The 13,261-nt window shown below is 54.3% G+C and overlaps 1 protein-coding gene across 1 annotated transcript in view; it reads left to right on the top strand.

Moving 5' to 3' along the window:
• Positions 1–13,261, top strand: part of LOC111157705 (tubulin tyrosine ligase like 8) — a 48,533-nt gene that overhangs the window by 24,977 nt on the left and 10,295 nt on the right. Inside the window, exons 9-12 of the mRNA XM_022519340.1 lie at positions 2,436–2,584; positions 4,653–4,896; positions 7,032–7,467; positions 8,110–8,623. Coding sequence (XP_022375048.1) covers positions 2,436–2,584; positions 4,653–4,896; positions 7,032–7,467; positions 8,110–8,623 — 1,343 coding nt within the window. The remainder of the gene's footprint in view (positions 1–2,435; positions 2,585–4,652; positions 4,897–7,031; positions 7,468–8,109; positions 8,624–13,261) is intronic.

Consider the following 13,261-nt stretch of genomic DNA (forward strand, 5'->3'; position numbering starts at 1 on the left):
CACTGAGCCCCCCAGGCACCCCTGTTAAATGTATTCTTATGTGTTTTGTTCTTTTTGATAATATTATGAATTAAATTATTTTCTTAATTTTGTTTAAGGATTTTTTTGTTGGCAGAATATAAAAATATAATTGATTTTTAAAAGATTTTCTTTATTTTGGAGAGAGCGCTAGTGAGCAGCTGGGAGGGGCAGAGGGAGTGAGGAAGCCAAGCAGACGCTACACGGAACGCAGGGCCCAGAGCGGGCTCGGTATCATGGCTCTGAAACCGAGAGTCAGATGTTCACCCGACTGTGCCGCCCAGGCGACCCTAAACTGATATTTTTATATTGATCTTGTACCTGTGACTTTGCTGAACCCATTTATTAGTTCCACTACTTTGTACTGTGTGTGTGTGTGTGTTCCTTGGGATTTTCTACACATAGGACATGTCGTCTACGAATGCAAACAGTTTTCTTTCTTCGTGTCCGATGTAAGCTCCAGGAACTCAAAGTTGGTTTAACATTCAAAAGTTAATCAGCGGGGCCTCAGCCGTCCTTACAAAGCAAGTTCTGGCACCTGCTCTAACATGGATGAAGCTTGAGGACAGTATGTATAAGTGAAAAGTACAAAACTGTTTGATTTCACGTACATGAGGTATTTAGAGCGGAGATCACAGAGACGGAAGGTTGATGGTGGTACCAGGGTCTGGGGGAGGGGTGGGGAGTGAGTGTTTAATGGGGACAGAGGTTCAGCTTGGGATGATGAAAAAGTCCTGGGGACAGAGGGGGTGATAGTTGCACAATATAAGTGTTCCTGATAGTACTGACCCACACTTGAAATGGGTAAGATGGTAAATTTTATGTTATATGTGTTTTGCCACAATAAAAAAATTTGAAAAATTGTCAGTTGGTAGATTTTGTCACATTTAAAGGGTAAAGAAAAAAACTATAAGATCATCTCAATAGATGTAAAACATCATTGAAATTCAATACTGTGTATGTTAACTTTTTTTTTTTTTTTAAGTGAGCTAGAAAAAGGAACTTCCTTAATTGGAAAAGTTTCTATATAAAAATTCTAAAGCTGGGGCACCTGGATGGCTCAGTGGGTTAAAGCCTCTGCCTTCGGCTCGGGTCATGATCTCAGGGTCCTGGGATCGAGCCCCACATCGGGCTCTCTGCTCAGGGGGAGCCTGCTGCCCTCTCTCTCTGCCTGCCTCTCTGCCTACTTGCAAGCTCTGTCTATCAAATTAACAAATAAAATCTTTTAAAAAATTCTAAAGCTAACATATTTCTTAATAGTATGTACTGAAAGTGTTGTCCTTGAAATCAGAATGAGACAAGAATGCCCACTCTCACGACTGCTATTCAGTGTGGACTGAAAGCCCTGTTTAGTTTAATAGCACAGAAAAAAAGAAATAAAGGGCATAAAATCAGAAAGAAGCAAAACTATTTACTGATGACCTGATCGTGCATATAGAAAATTTTACAAATCTTACAGAAAGTTACGTGAGTTTAGTGAAGTCAGTAGACAGCAGGTCATCATACAAAACTGCGCTGTGTTCCTGTCTACTAACAGCAATCACAGAATGGAGTTCTCGTGCCATCTATGATAACATCAAATAGCAACAAATAACCAGAAAACAGAATAATGTAAGTTGGAGACCCTAAACAGAACATTATAAAATTAAATAGAAATTAATGACCTAAGAAGTATGTGTGTGTAATAAAACCATGTTCATAAATTAGAAAACTCAGTGATACGGAGGTTTTTTCCTTCCAGACTAACGTAGAGATTCAGTGAAACCGCAGTCGGAATCTTGGCAGGGATTTTCTTCCAGGGCTTGAGTGGGAGGAACTGACAGATTCTGAAATTTATTTGGAAATACAAATGATTTAAGAAAAGCTAGAAAACCTTGATCAAGAAAAACAAAATCAGAGAACTCCTACCCCATTTCAAGACCTACTATAAATGCACCTATCCAGAGAGGGCAGCCCTGGGCCACTGGGCACTACCAGACAACACCCCGGGACAGCTTCTAGAGATGGAGCCTCCCGCATGTGGTCACTTACGACCAACCCCTAGGAAGGGTTACTCCTTGTCGTTACTCCTAAACGACGCTTGTGCAGTCAGCATCCTTGTGAACCAAAAAGGTGTGTCTTGAATCCTGTCTTCTAAATACACAAAGATTAATTCAAGATGTATCACATGATATGGGAAAGCCACAGAAAAGGAGAACACTGGCGTGTGTCTTCTGACCACAAGGAGGGCAAAGATTTCTTAACTACCTCACGAAGAGCGCTGAGCCTAACAGAGCCGGCTGATGCCGCTTTACTGCTCGTGGACAAACACTGCAGAGAGCGGAGAGACGGGCCCCAGAGCGGGGGGACGCGCTTGCCCCGCGTGTGCCCCGCGCGGCCTCGCGACCTCTCAGGGATCTCTGGATCTTGCTTTGCAGTGGTGACGCCTTCATCTCCAGCTCGAGAAACCACTTCTCGCAGTGCCAGGCTCTGCTGAACAAAATCATGTCCGTGAACCCGCAGATGGAGATCGATGGGCTTCGCAACATCTGGATCATAAAGCCAGCGGCCAAGTCCCGGGGCCGAGGTGAGTCAGGCCGGGCGCGGCGCGCGAAGCGCCCACCAGCGGCCCCGGAGCGCGGCGGGCACACCCAGGTGCAGGTGCATGGCCTGGGGCTCCGTGCAAGGCCTAGGTGGCCAACAAGCCGGGATGTTGTTCCCAAGTTAAACTGGGCCGTTCTGTTCTTTTCATATTGTCTTGCCCGGCCTTGGCAGCCCACTGGCCCTCGCTGCTGAGACGGATGGGGGACTCGGACTCGGGCAACAGCGGGATTCCCACTCCTCACTCACCCGTGGGCTCCGGCTCTCCTGGAGGCCCCGCCCCGAGGAACGTACCTGCTGTGTGTGGTCTTTGTTCGATGGGCTCAGGGGCCGCTCCTTGTCCTGTGTGTCCTCTTTACTCCCAACAGCGAATGCTGTGTGTTCTTTCTAAGACAGGGGTTTCAAGGTTAGAGAATCTTATTTTGGGTTTCCAAAGAACCAACCTGAGGCTGCATTTTTCCAGTTTCCTGTAAGGGTGTTTTCCCCATGGGCTCTGACTTTAATGCCTATTAATTTCCAGTCTTTCTTGTGCAACAGTAAGTCTTCCGTCTGGGCCGTCCCCGCTGGAGATGGCCCTCCCGGCCGCGCTGGCTCGCATGTGTCAGGCGATGTTCCCACTTTCCTGAGTATCTAAATAGATTTTCAATTTTTTTGGATATTTTATTTTCTCCTTGAATTATTTGAAGAGTTTTTTGTTGTTTTAATTCCTAAGTGGTTCATTTTAACGTTATTTTAAAAAGTCTTTATTACTTTCTGATGTTGCTGCATCCGTCCTGAAACACTGTCTTTCCCGGCCTTCCGCCCGCTGTGCTCTGCGCGCCCGCCCTCTGGGGTCCAGCCCCTGCCCCTCCATCGGCTCTATCCGGAGCCTGCTTCTCTTGACAAGGCATCCGTCTGCCGGCGGCTCCGTCCTCCTGTCCGTCAGGCCCGACCTTGCTCCCGCGGCAGACACCGGCGTCCCCAGGAATGCTCCACAGACACCTCAGCTGCCGGTGCTCACACCCGAACGCAGGGCTTCCTGGCTGGGCTGTGGTGCCGGCTATGGCTGTGGCTGTGGCTGTGGCTGTGGCACCGGCAGTGGCTGTGGCTGTGACGCCGGCTGTGGCTGTGGCACCGGCTGTGGCTGTGACGCCAGCTGTGGCTGTGGCTGTGGCACCGGCAGTGGTTGTGGCGCCGGCTGTGGCTGTGGCTGTGATGCTGGCTGTGGCTGTGGCACTGGCTGTGGCTGTGGCGCCGGCTGTGGCTGTGGCTGTGGCGCCTGCTGTGGCTGTGGCTGTGGCGCTGGCTGTGGCTGGGCGCTGGCCGGGCGCCTTCCTGCTCTGAGCCCGGGTGACTGCTGAGGTTTGCTGCTCTGCCGAGTCTCTCGTTTCCGGTCAGCAGGTCTCAGCTCACAGCTGAAAAGATGAGACTGTCGTTTTTGTGGGGAAAGCTCCCTCCTCGCGTGTGGCTACCCAAAGACCCCCACCATCTTGTGATGTCATTCCCTCCAGGCTTCAGGGTTGTCATGGCTGCGAAAGAGAGGGCTGGAGGGTCTGGTGGTGACCCAACAGATGAGAGAGAGGCCTGTCCCCTCTGCTCAGATGTCACTGCTCACCAGGGAGTTGGGGACAAGGAACCGTGCGGCGGAGGAGGATCAGAACGGGTGCACTGATGTGTAGTCGTGTTGTTTGTCCGGGCACCAGACTCCGGGCCCCTGGACGCCTGCCCGCCCCCCTGTCTGCTGGCTCCCTGAGGCCCACAGAGCTTCCCTGCCCCTGTTCACCCCACGCCGGGGCTGGGGCTCAGCCACCCCTTGCGGGCCGCCTTTGAAACATGCCTCGGTCGCCATCCCTGCCCTCTCCGTTCTGTGTCCTCTCCTGAGTCCTGGCAGCAGGCTCCCCGGTGGGAGAGGCTGGGGGTCGGCACCGGTTGTGGCCTCCCCCAGGAGGGCCAAGCCTTCCCTGTGGGGCCACCCGGCTGTGCGGCCTCCCGGTCCCGGATCAAAGCCACGCGGGGTCCTGGGGCCGACGCTGGACGCCGCGCTGCGTCCTGGGCTGAGCGCCGACCTCTTGCAGACATCGTGTGCATGAACCGCGTGGAGGAGATCCTGGAGCTGGTGGCGGCCGACCACCTCTCTGCCAAGGACAACAAGTGGGTGGTGCAGAAGTACATTGAGACCCCGCTGCTCATCTACGGCACCAAGTTCGACATCAGGCAGTGGTTCCTGGTCACCGACTGGAACCCGCTGACCATCTGGTTCTACAAGGAGAGCTACCTTCGCTTTTCCACACAGCGCTTCTCCCTGGAGAGCCTGGACAGGTCGGTGGGAGCGCCAGCTGGACGCCACTGGGCATGAGGGGACACGGTGGGTGCCCACCACACCTGCAGGATGGGGCGGGGTGCCGGGCCACGCCTGCTGACCCCCGTCACCCCGGACACACAGATGAGGAAGCGGGCTCGGGGAGGTTACGTGGCCTCCATCCCCGAGGGCCAGGCCCAGGCCTGGTGTTCTTCAAAGCCCTGCTCTGCACCCCAACACGTGTGTATCGTCTCCAGAAAATCCTGAAAGCTCCGTGTGCCGTGTGCCCATGAGATGCCAGGCAGGGCCCAGGGATGACCCATCTAAGCGGCAGGTTCAGAGCCCCCTCCGTGGTGGGTGCCCCCCCTCTGCTGGAAGGGCTAAGTGGCCAGCTGTGCTCACACACTGACCCGCAGCCACCCAAGCTTGGTGGTGCCCTCGGCTGGCCGCACAGTCCTGCTCTCTCTGGGGCACCTTTGGGGTCACATCTGCCTTGCCAGCCCTCAAACTCTTTGTGAGCCCCAGAAGTCCTGGGGTCGGGGTTCCTGCAGGTGGCTGGGGAGGAAGGAATGTTCAGGTCCTGAGCAGGCAGCCTATGGGACATGACAGTGGCTTGAGGGGTCCTCTGAGGACCCCAGCGGTGCCAGGCAGGACAAGAAGTGGGGAGCACCTGAGGCAGAAAAGGCTGCACCCAGATCCCAAGGCCCCTGGGGCCAGGGTGCTGGGGAGGGTGTTCCACGGAGGTGCTGGGCAGAGGCTCAGATGTCCAGGAAGGGGTGTCAGGGGTGGGGGAACCCATGCCTCGCCAGGCTCTCCAGGTGGGCAGGACATAGGTGTGGTGGGGACAGTGAGGTCACTCGGCAAAGCCTCGGGAGGGAGGCAGAGAACCCCCTTGCCTGTCCAAACCAGGGGCTCCCCACTTCTGCCTGTGACCCCCCCCACTGTGTGGGTCTGAGGGCGTCTTGACCAGGAGCGCTGCAGGGGGTCCTGCAGAGAGGACGCACTGGGCGTGGGGCCTGCTTCCAAGAAAGGTGGGGACACCTGGGTGACTCAGTTGGTGAAGCGTCCAACTCTTGAGCTCAGCCCAGAATTGACAGGGCTGGGAGATGGTCAGCGGACACCTTGGGCGTGTTAATTGTGTCCCCCCCGGCTAGTGGCTGTGACCACACCAAGAGTCGCACCTGGCAAGTGACCCTTTGCTGCTGAGGACAAGTGGCTCTGGCTGGCAGCTCCTCGAGTGAGTTTGTCTCTGCCAGGCCAAGGGGGCCTAGAGGAGGGGGCGCGCCCCTCACTGTGCATAAGGAGCCCCCTCCAGCCCTCCACCCCAGGCCACCGGATGCACCAAGCCGTGAGGGGGTGCCTGCCAAACCCCTTGCCCTCTCTGAGCCCCATTTCTCCATCTGGGACCATAATCCTCCCCGCAGGCAGGCAGGAAAGTCCCTGAACCGTTCTGAGCGGACACAGCCCGGCCGTCTATGCAGCGGCCGGAGTTAACGGAGGGAGTGCCGTGCTGGCTCTGGGGCCCACTACCCTAATTCCGCTGACTCCAGTCACAAGGCCCTTCTGTCCCCTGGAAGCACGACCTCTCCAGGGTCACAGGGACACGTCTTACCCCCCAGAGCCGCGTGGCTCATCTCGTAGTTGTTTCAAAACAGGTTTGGAACAAGGCAAGAGTGCAAAGTAACTAATTCGTTTCACAAAGACTTTCTCACTTTGTCTCACCAGACCAGCTCTTCAAGAGCCACATCTCTATTGCCGGGTGCAGATGGGGAAACTGAGGCTCTGGGAGGCGTTACTTCCAGAGGACCCGAGCTATCAGAGCCCCTCCTGTAGCCACCCTGCGGTGGGGGGGTGGGGTCTCGAGAGCAGAGTCTCTGGGGGCGGGGTTAGCTGTGACTTGGGGGTTCCGTGGGGGCAAAGGGTCCGCAGGGGTGGGGTCTCGGGGGAGATGTCCGGCGGGCATGCGCATAGGTGGGGGCATAAGGGTTCTGGAGATTGGGTCTCGCGGTCCGGGGCCACCGTCCAGGATAGGGGTCGCGGGTCCCCCAGGTGGAGACTGAGTCCCGGGCGCAGCGCGCGGAGTTCCGGGGCGGGGGCGGGGGCGCGGTGCCAGAGCCCCAGGAGGCGCAGGCCTGACCGCACTTGCCCCGCGCAGTGCCATCCACCTGTGCAACAACTCCATCCAGAAGCACCTCAAGAACGACAAGGACCGCAGCCCCCTGCTGCCCTACCACAACATGTGGACCAGCACCAGGTTCCGGGAGTACCTGCAGAAGCGGGGCCGCGGGGCTGTGTGGGTGGGCGTCATCTACCCCGCCATGAAGCGGGCCGTCACCAACACCATGCGCGCGGCCCAGGACCGCGTGGAGCCGCGCAAGAACAGCTTTGAGCTGTATGGGGCCGACTTCGTCCTGGGCCGCGACTTCCAGCCCTGGCTCATCGAGATCAACTCCAGCCCCACCATGCACGCGTCCACGCCCGTCACGGCCCAGCTGTGCGCGCAGGTGCAGGAGGACACCATCAAGGTGGTGCTGGACCGCAGGGCGGACCGCAGCTGCGACATCGGCAACTTTGAGCTGCTATGGAGACAGGTGCGGGGGCGCAGTGCTGGGGGGCCGGGCGGGCCCGGCGCGGGGTGGGGGGGCGCAGTGCTGAGGGGGGAGGGGCGGGCGCGTGCTCCCGCCCGTGGGGGCTGTAGCTGCTTCAGGCAAAGACAGCAGCCAGTGGCTCTGGTGCCCCCGGACTACCCCCACCCCCACCCCGCCTGGGACTCCCCCCGGCCCAGCCGCCTTCACCACTCTGCTCTACTCCCTGTCCTCCCCAGCCATCCCCAGCTCTGTGGCCACCAGGTGGGGAGGCCCCCCTGCCTGGACTGCTGCTGGGAGGTCCATGGCGTCCAGGCTCAGAATCTAGGGTGTTCCTTTCCAGACCTGCTGTGTCTTCCCTCCTCCCGCCTGGAGAAAATGGTGTCCTCCTTCAGAGGTCCTGCGCCTAGTCCCTATTGGGAGCCTTCCTGCAGGCCAGGCGGCAGGGCTGGGTGGTCACTTTGCTGGGGACTCTGGTTCCATGGAGTACCGTGTGCCCAGGCCTCTCTGGGGGAGGGAGCTGGGGGACTGCCCAGCCCCAGGGAAGGGAGGCCCAGGCTTCTCGCAAGGCCTCTGCTGGCCGTGGCAGACACAGGGAGGAGGCGCCGGGCTCTGGGCGACTGGGCCAGCGCGCCCTCCTCTGCCTAGCCTACCGTGGAGCTGCCCCCCTTCCACGGGTCCGACCTCTGCGTGGAGGGCATCAGCGTGAGGAGAGCCAGGAAGCAGATGCCACCCATCTCCAGCGTGAATTTTCCGTCTTCCCTCTTGGACATTCAGCCCCTGAAAGTGAGGTGCCCCTCGGCCATGCCCAGCCCGCCTCTGGGAGCCCCCACCACAGCGCCGCAGCAAGACCTGAGGCTGAAAGAGGCGCAGGCCGGGCCCCGCACCTTTCCCGGGCCCCGCACGGTTCCCGCGCCCCTGTGGGGGGCCGCCGCCAGGAGCCGCAAAGCGCGGTCGGCCACCACCCCGTCGGTCGGGAAGCTCGAGTTCCCCACTTGTAACTTCCAGCACGTAGACAGCAGGTCCCCGAAAACTGGTCCGACCAACGCTGAGTCCGACAGACCCTCGGATCCGAAGATACCAAACGAGCCCTTGCTATCGTCCGCGCTTCCCAGCGTGAAGACGGCGGAGGGCGCCCTGCTCCAGCCGCCCAAACCGCCAGGTACCAGTGCAGGGTCGGCTGGGGGCGGCCTGCACCCCAGGCAGGGAGCGGGTCCCCATGTGGGCATCAGCCTGAGCTCAGAGCGGGCTCGGGGGCACCCCGGCCCCATCCTGGGACTGGCCGGGCTGTGGGGACGGTGGGGCTCCTGCGGCAGTGGTGGGGACCCCTCACGGGACGGGGTGAGTGATAGACTGTCTCGCTCCTCACGTGACCTAATGCTCATGGGGGATCGAACTGTGCCAGGTGCCAAGGGCAGGCGCCAGCGATTCCTGGGCTCTTGCCTTCAGTTGTCTGAAGTTCCTGAAGGAGCTGACCGTGTGCAGCCTGGGAGCCTGTCCTGGGCCTGGGCTCAGAGCACAGGTGGACAGGTGTGGGGGGCCCCCAAGGCTCTGGGGGTGACCCTGCCATGTCTGAACTTCAGTGCACCTCTAGAGGTGTCTGGCACCCAGTGGTGGCCTGAGAGTCTGTGTGATGAAAAGGCATGAGCCAGGCCTCCCCCAAACCCCCCGCTGGTTCTGCCCCGGGACATTTGCCTCCTCAAACACACCGTGTTCCCTCCACCTGCCTGGGGCTCGGTCTCTTTCTCTCTCCTGCGCCCTTCCTCCCTCCTTCCCTCCTTTTCTCCTCACCTCCCTCCCTGGCACCAACCTCTTTGTCCCCCCACCCCCCCATCTGTCTGCAGCCTGTCCGTCTGTGTCTCCTAGAGCGTAGGTCCCTAACGCTGTGCTCACCGCAGCACCTGGGGCTGTGCATGACACGTGGCCGGGGTCAGTGAGTGTTTGTTGGGTGAAGGCGCACAGACCGCCTCCAGAGTCGTGGGCTCTGGGCTCGGGCTCCGGGAGCACATGCCTTCAGAGCTGGCGGTGCCCTCAGAGGACATCCCTTGTCCCGCCTTCTTTCCTCGCCTTGTGTCTGCTCTGTCGCGGGGGCTGGCCAGCCCCACCGCTCAGCAGCTTGCCTCTGTGAGGACGATTTCCAGGGTGTTTTTGCTGTTAGGAAAACACCATGTACTTTTCATAACACACTGTGCGGCTCTCGACGGTTATCTTCCTAGGAGTGAAGCGTTGATGGGGTGCTCAGGGGTTGTCACAGAGCAGCACCGACGGGGTGGGGCTGAAAGACGGAAATGTATTCTTGCGAATTCTGGAGCCCGAAGTCTGGAATCATGGTGTTGGCAGCGCCACGCTCTCCAAGGCTGTGGGGAAGAGTCCCTCCTTGTCTTTTCCAGCTTCTGGTGACCACTGGCCATCCCTGGTGTCCCTTGGCTTATAGAGTGCCTCCCCAGGCTCTGCCCTGTCTTCACACGGTGCTCCTCCTTTGAGCCTCTGTGTCCAAATTTCGGTCTCAGAAGGACACCACTATTAGATTGGGGCCTGCCCTCCTCCCTCCAGTGTGACAGCTTAACTCGATGCCACCTGCGATGACTATGTCTAAATCATGTCACATTCACAGATTGCACGTGGACATGATCCTGTGGGGTGGGGCTGTTGGACCTGGTCCACTGAGCCGTGTAGGCGTGGCTAACGGGGGTGCCCTTGGACTGCACTCTCCCCGACGGCCATCACCCGGCTATGGCCAGCCCTGGGCGTTGAGAGACACCCTAAGGCCTCTGGACACAGCGCCGTGGGACTCCTTTGCCTTTCTCCGCTGACCAATAAAATGGCCTATTTTCAGACATGTGTTGGCCATTTACTTTTCCTCTCCTAAGCACTGCCCACTCGAACCTTTTGTCCATTTGTCCTCAGACTCACGGGTCTGTTGCTTTTGGATTTGTGGGAGCAACGTCAACTCTGGATTCTCCCTTTTCAGTTGACTCTTTTACAAATACTGTCCCCCACTGTGTGATGTGTCTTTTGCTCATTTATGGTCTCTTTGGATGTAAATCCCCCTTAATTTTAATAAACTTAAGCTGGTCAACTTTTCCCTCTATGGTTGGAGACTTTTATGCCTTATAGCCTTACCCTGAGGTCATGAAAATAATCTCCAGCAGCTTCTTCTAGAAGCGCTGCTGCTCCTGCTTTTAAGTCTCTAATGCTCCTGGAGCTAATTTGCCTGTGGTGTGACAGGAGGTCCTATCACAGTGTTACAGGGGTACCCAACTGTGGAAAGCCCCTCCCCCACCCATTGCACATACGGTATCTCTGGACTTCCCGGTCCGCTCCGTTGGTCTGTTCCTTGCCCTTGGCCAATGACATGATGTCTTTGTTACTATAGCTTTGTAGGATATCTTTATGCTGGTTAGGCAAGTCCCACAATCTTGCTTCCTTCCTTGGAAACGACTCGGCTGTTCTTGACCCCTTACACTTTCATTCAAGTTGTAGAACCAGGTTGTCAAGACACATCAAAAGAATTAAAATTAAAAAAATTGTTATTGAAATTAAATTCATGTATCAGTTTAAGGAGAACGGACTTCTTTACATTATTGAGTCTTATCATCTATGAACATGGTATATCTCTCCATTTACTTATCTTTTAGTGTCTTTCAGTAAACTCCTACAGTTTTCTTTGTGATGGTCTTATACTTTTTTGGAAGTTAGATTTAGTCTTATATGTGTTCTGTTTTTTCTTCTATGATAAGTAGTATCAAAATTTGTATTTCTTCAACAAATTGTGGCTGGTTGATAGAAATGGAATTGATTTTTGTGGATCAATTTCTTTTTAATCCAGGCTTCTGGCTAACATTTCCATCAATTTATTAATATATTTGAAAATTATTTTGGATTTTTCATATACACAATTATATCATCTGAAGAGTTTTCTTTTTCATTGCTATCATTGCACGTTTTATATCTTTTTCTTATTTTATTATATGGTACAGAACCTTAATTACTTCATTTTTCTCGTTTCACTGGATCTTGGGTGCACATGCTCTGGTTAGTCGTAATCCTTGGTTCATGGCATAGTTTCATTGTTTGTCCTTACATGGCCCACTTTCAGGTAGTTTTAAAAACATAATTAGGGGGCGTCTGGGTGGCTCAACTGGCTAAGCGTCTGCTTTCAGGCTCAGGTCATGATCCCAGTGTCCTGGGAAAGAATACTACATTGTGCTCCCTGCTCAGCCGGGAGTCTGCTTCTCCCTCTGCCTCTTCCCCTCCGTGTGCTCATGCCTTCTCTCTCTCTCTCTCAAATAAATAAATAAAATCTTAAAAAAAAAAAACATAATTAGAACCAAACAGTGATATACATTCACCCATCTCTGGCACCCTTATCCCCCTGTGGGCCTTGATCCCAAGACCCCAGGATCATGACCCAAGCCAAAGGCAGATGCTTAATGACTGAGCCACCCAGGCACCCTGTATTTTCAGCTTTTAAAAACTATCTTTTGATGAAAATTGTGAGTTTTAGTGTGGCCGAAGTTATCAGTATTTTTTTTTTTTTTTTTAGTCAGTGCTATTTTTGTCTTAAGTTTTTCCTGGGATGCCTGGGTGGCTCAATTGGTTAAGCGCCTGCCTTAAGTTAAATTAAGTGTCCTGGGATGGAGTCCCGCTTGGGGCTCCCTGCTCAGCAGGGAGTCTGTTCTCCCTCTGCCTGCCGTTCCCCTTCCTTCTTCTTGCTGTCTCTCTCTCCCTCTCTCTCTCTGCCAAATAAATAAATAAAATCTTGAAAAAAAGAAAATTTTCCTTACCTTGAGGTTTAAACTATTATTTACCTACATGTATTACTAAGAGTTCCAAAATTGTCTTTGACGTATAAGTCCTAGCCTATCTGGAGTTGATTTTTGAATATGGTATGATAAGAATCAAATTTTATCTTTGTCCATAGGGACAACTACCTTTTCCATTTATTTGTTGAAAAGTCCCTTTCTTTCCCGCTTTGTGCACCAGTGTGGGTCCGTCTCTGGAGTCTCTAGTCTGGTCCACAGGTGACTTTGCACCCCTGCACCAGTGCCGCGCTGTCTCCACATCTGGGCAGCAGGTTGCCTCTCTTTAGATGAGGGTTATGGTCCTTCTTGACTCATTTCCTTCTATACAAACATCATGATTATTTTTATCGGAGTCCACAGCTAGTCCTATTGTGATTTTGGATGGATTTGCATTGAATCCCTAGGTCATTTTGGGGGAAATCGACAAATTAATACATCATAAAGTATCATATACATCTTTTGTTAGATTTATTCTTAGTTCCTTGATATCTTCATAGTACCTCACGTAGTGTCATCTCTATATCACCGCTTGCTGCTGGTGTGTAGAATGCAATGATGTTTGTACTTTAATTTTTTATACTGCCACATTTCTAAACTCGTTATTTTTAAATAATTTTTTATTTTTTATTAACATATAATGTATTATTAGCCCTAGGGGTACAGGTCTGTGAATCATCAGGCTTACATAGTTCACAGCGCTCACCAGAGCCCATACCCTTCCCAATGTCCATAACCCAACCACCCTCTCCCTACCCCCCTACCCTCAGTTTGTTTTGTGAGATTAAGAGTCTCTTATGGTTTGTCTCCCTCCCGATCCCATCTTGTTTCATTTATTCCTTCCCTACCCCCCACAACCCTCTGCCCTTCCTCTCAAATTCATTATGTCAGGGAGATCATATTGTAATTGTTTTTCTCTGATTGACTTATTTCGCTCAGCATAATACCCTCTAGTTCCATCCACGTCGTTGCAAATGGCAAGATTTCATTTCTTTTGA

Source organism: Enhydra lutris, unplaced genomic scaffold, assembly GCF_002288905.1.
Source record: "Enhydra lutris kenyoni isolate GAN:26980312 unplaced genomic scaffold, ASM228890v2 scaffoldscaffold55, whole genome shotgun sequence".
NCBI classification, from domain to species: Eukaryota; Metazoa; Chordata; class Mammalia; order Carnivora; family Mustelidae; genus Enhydra; species Enhydra lutris.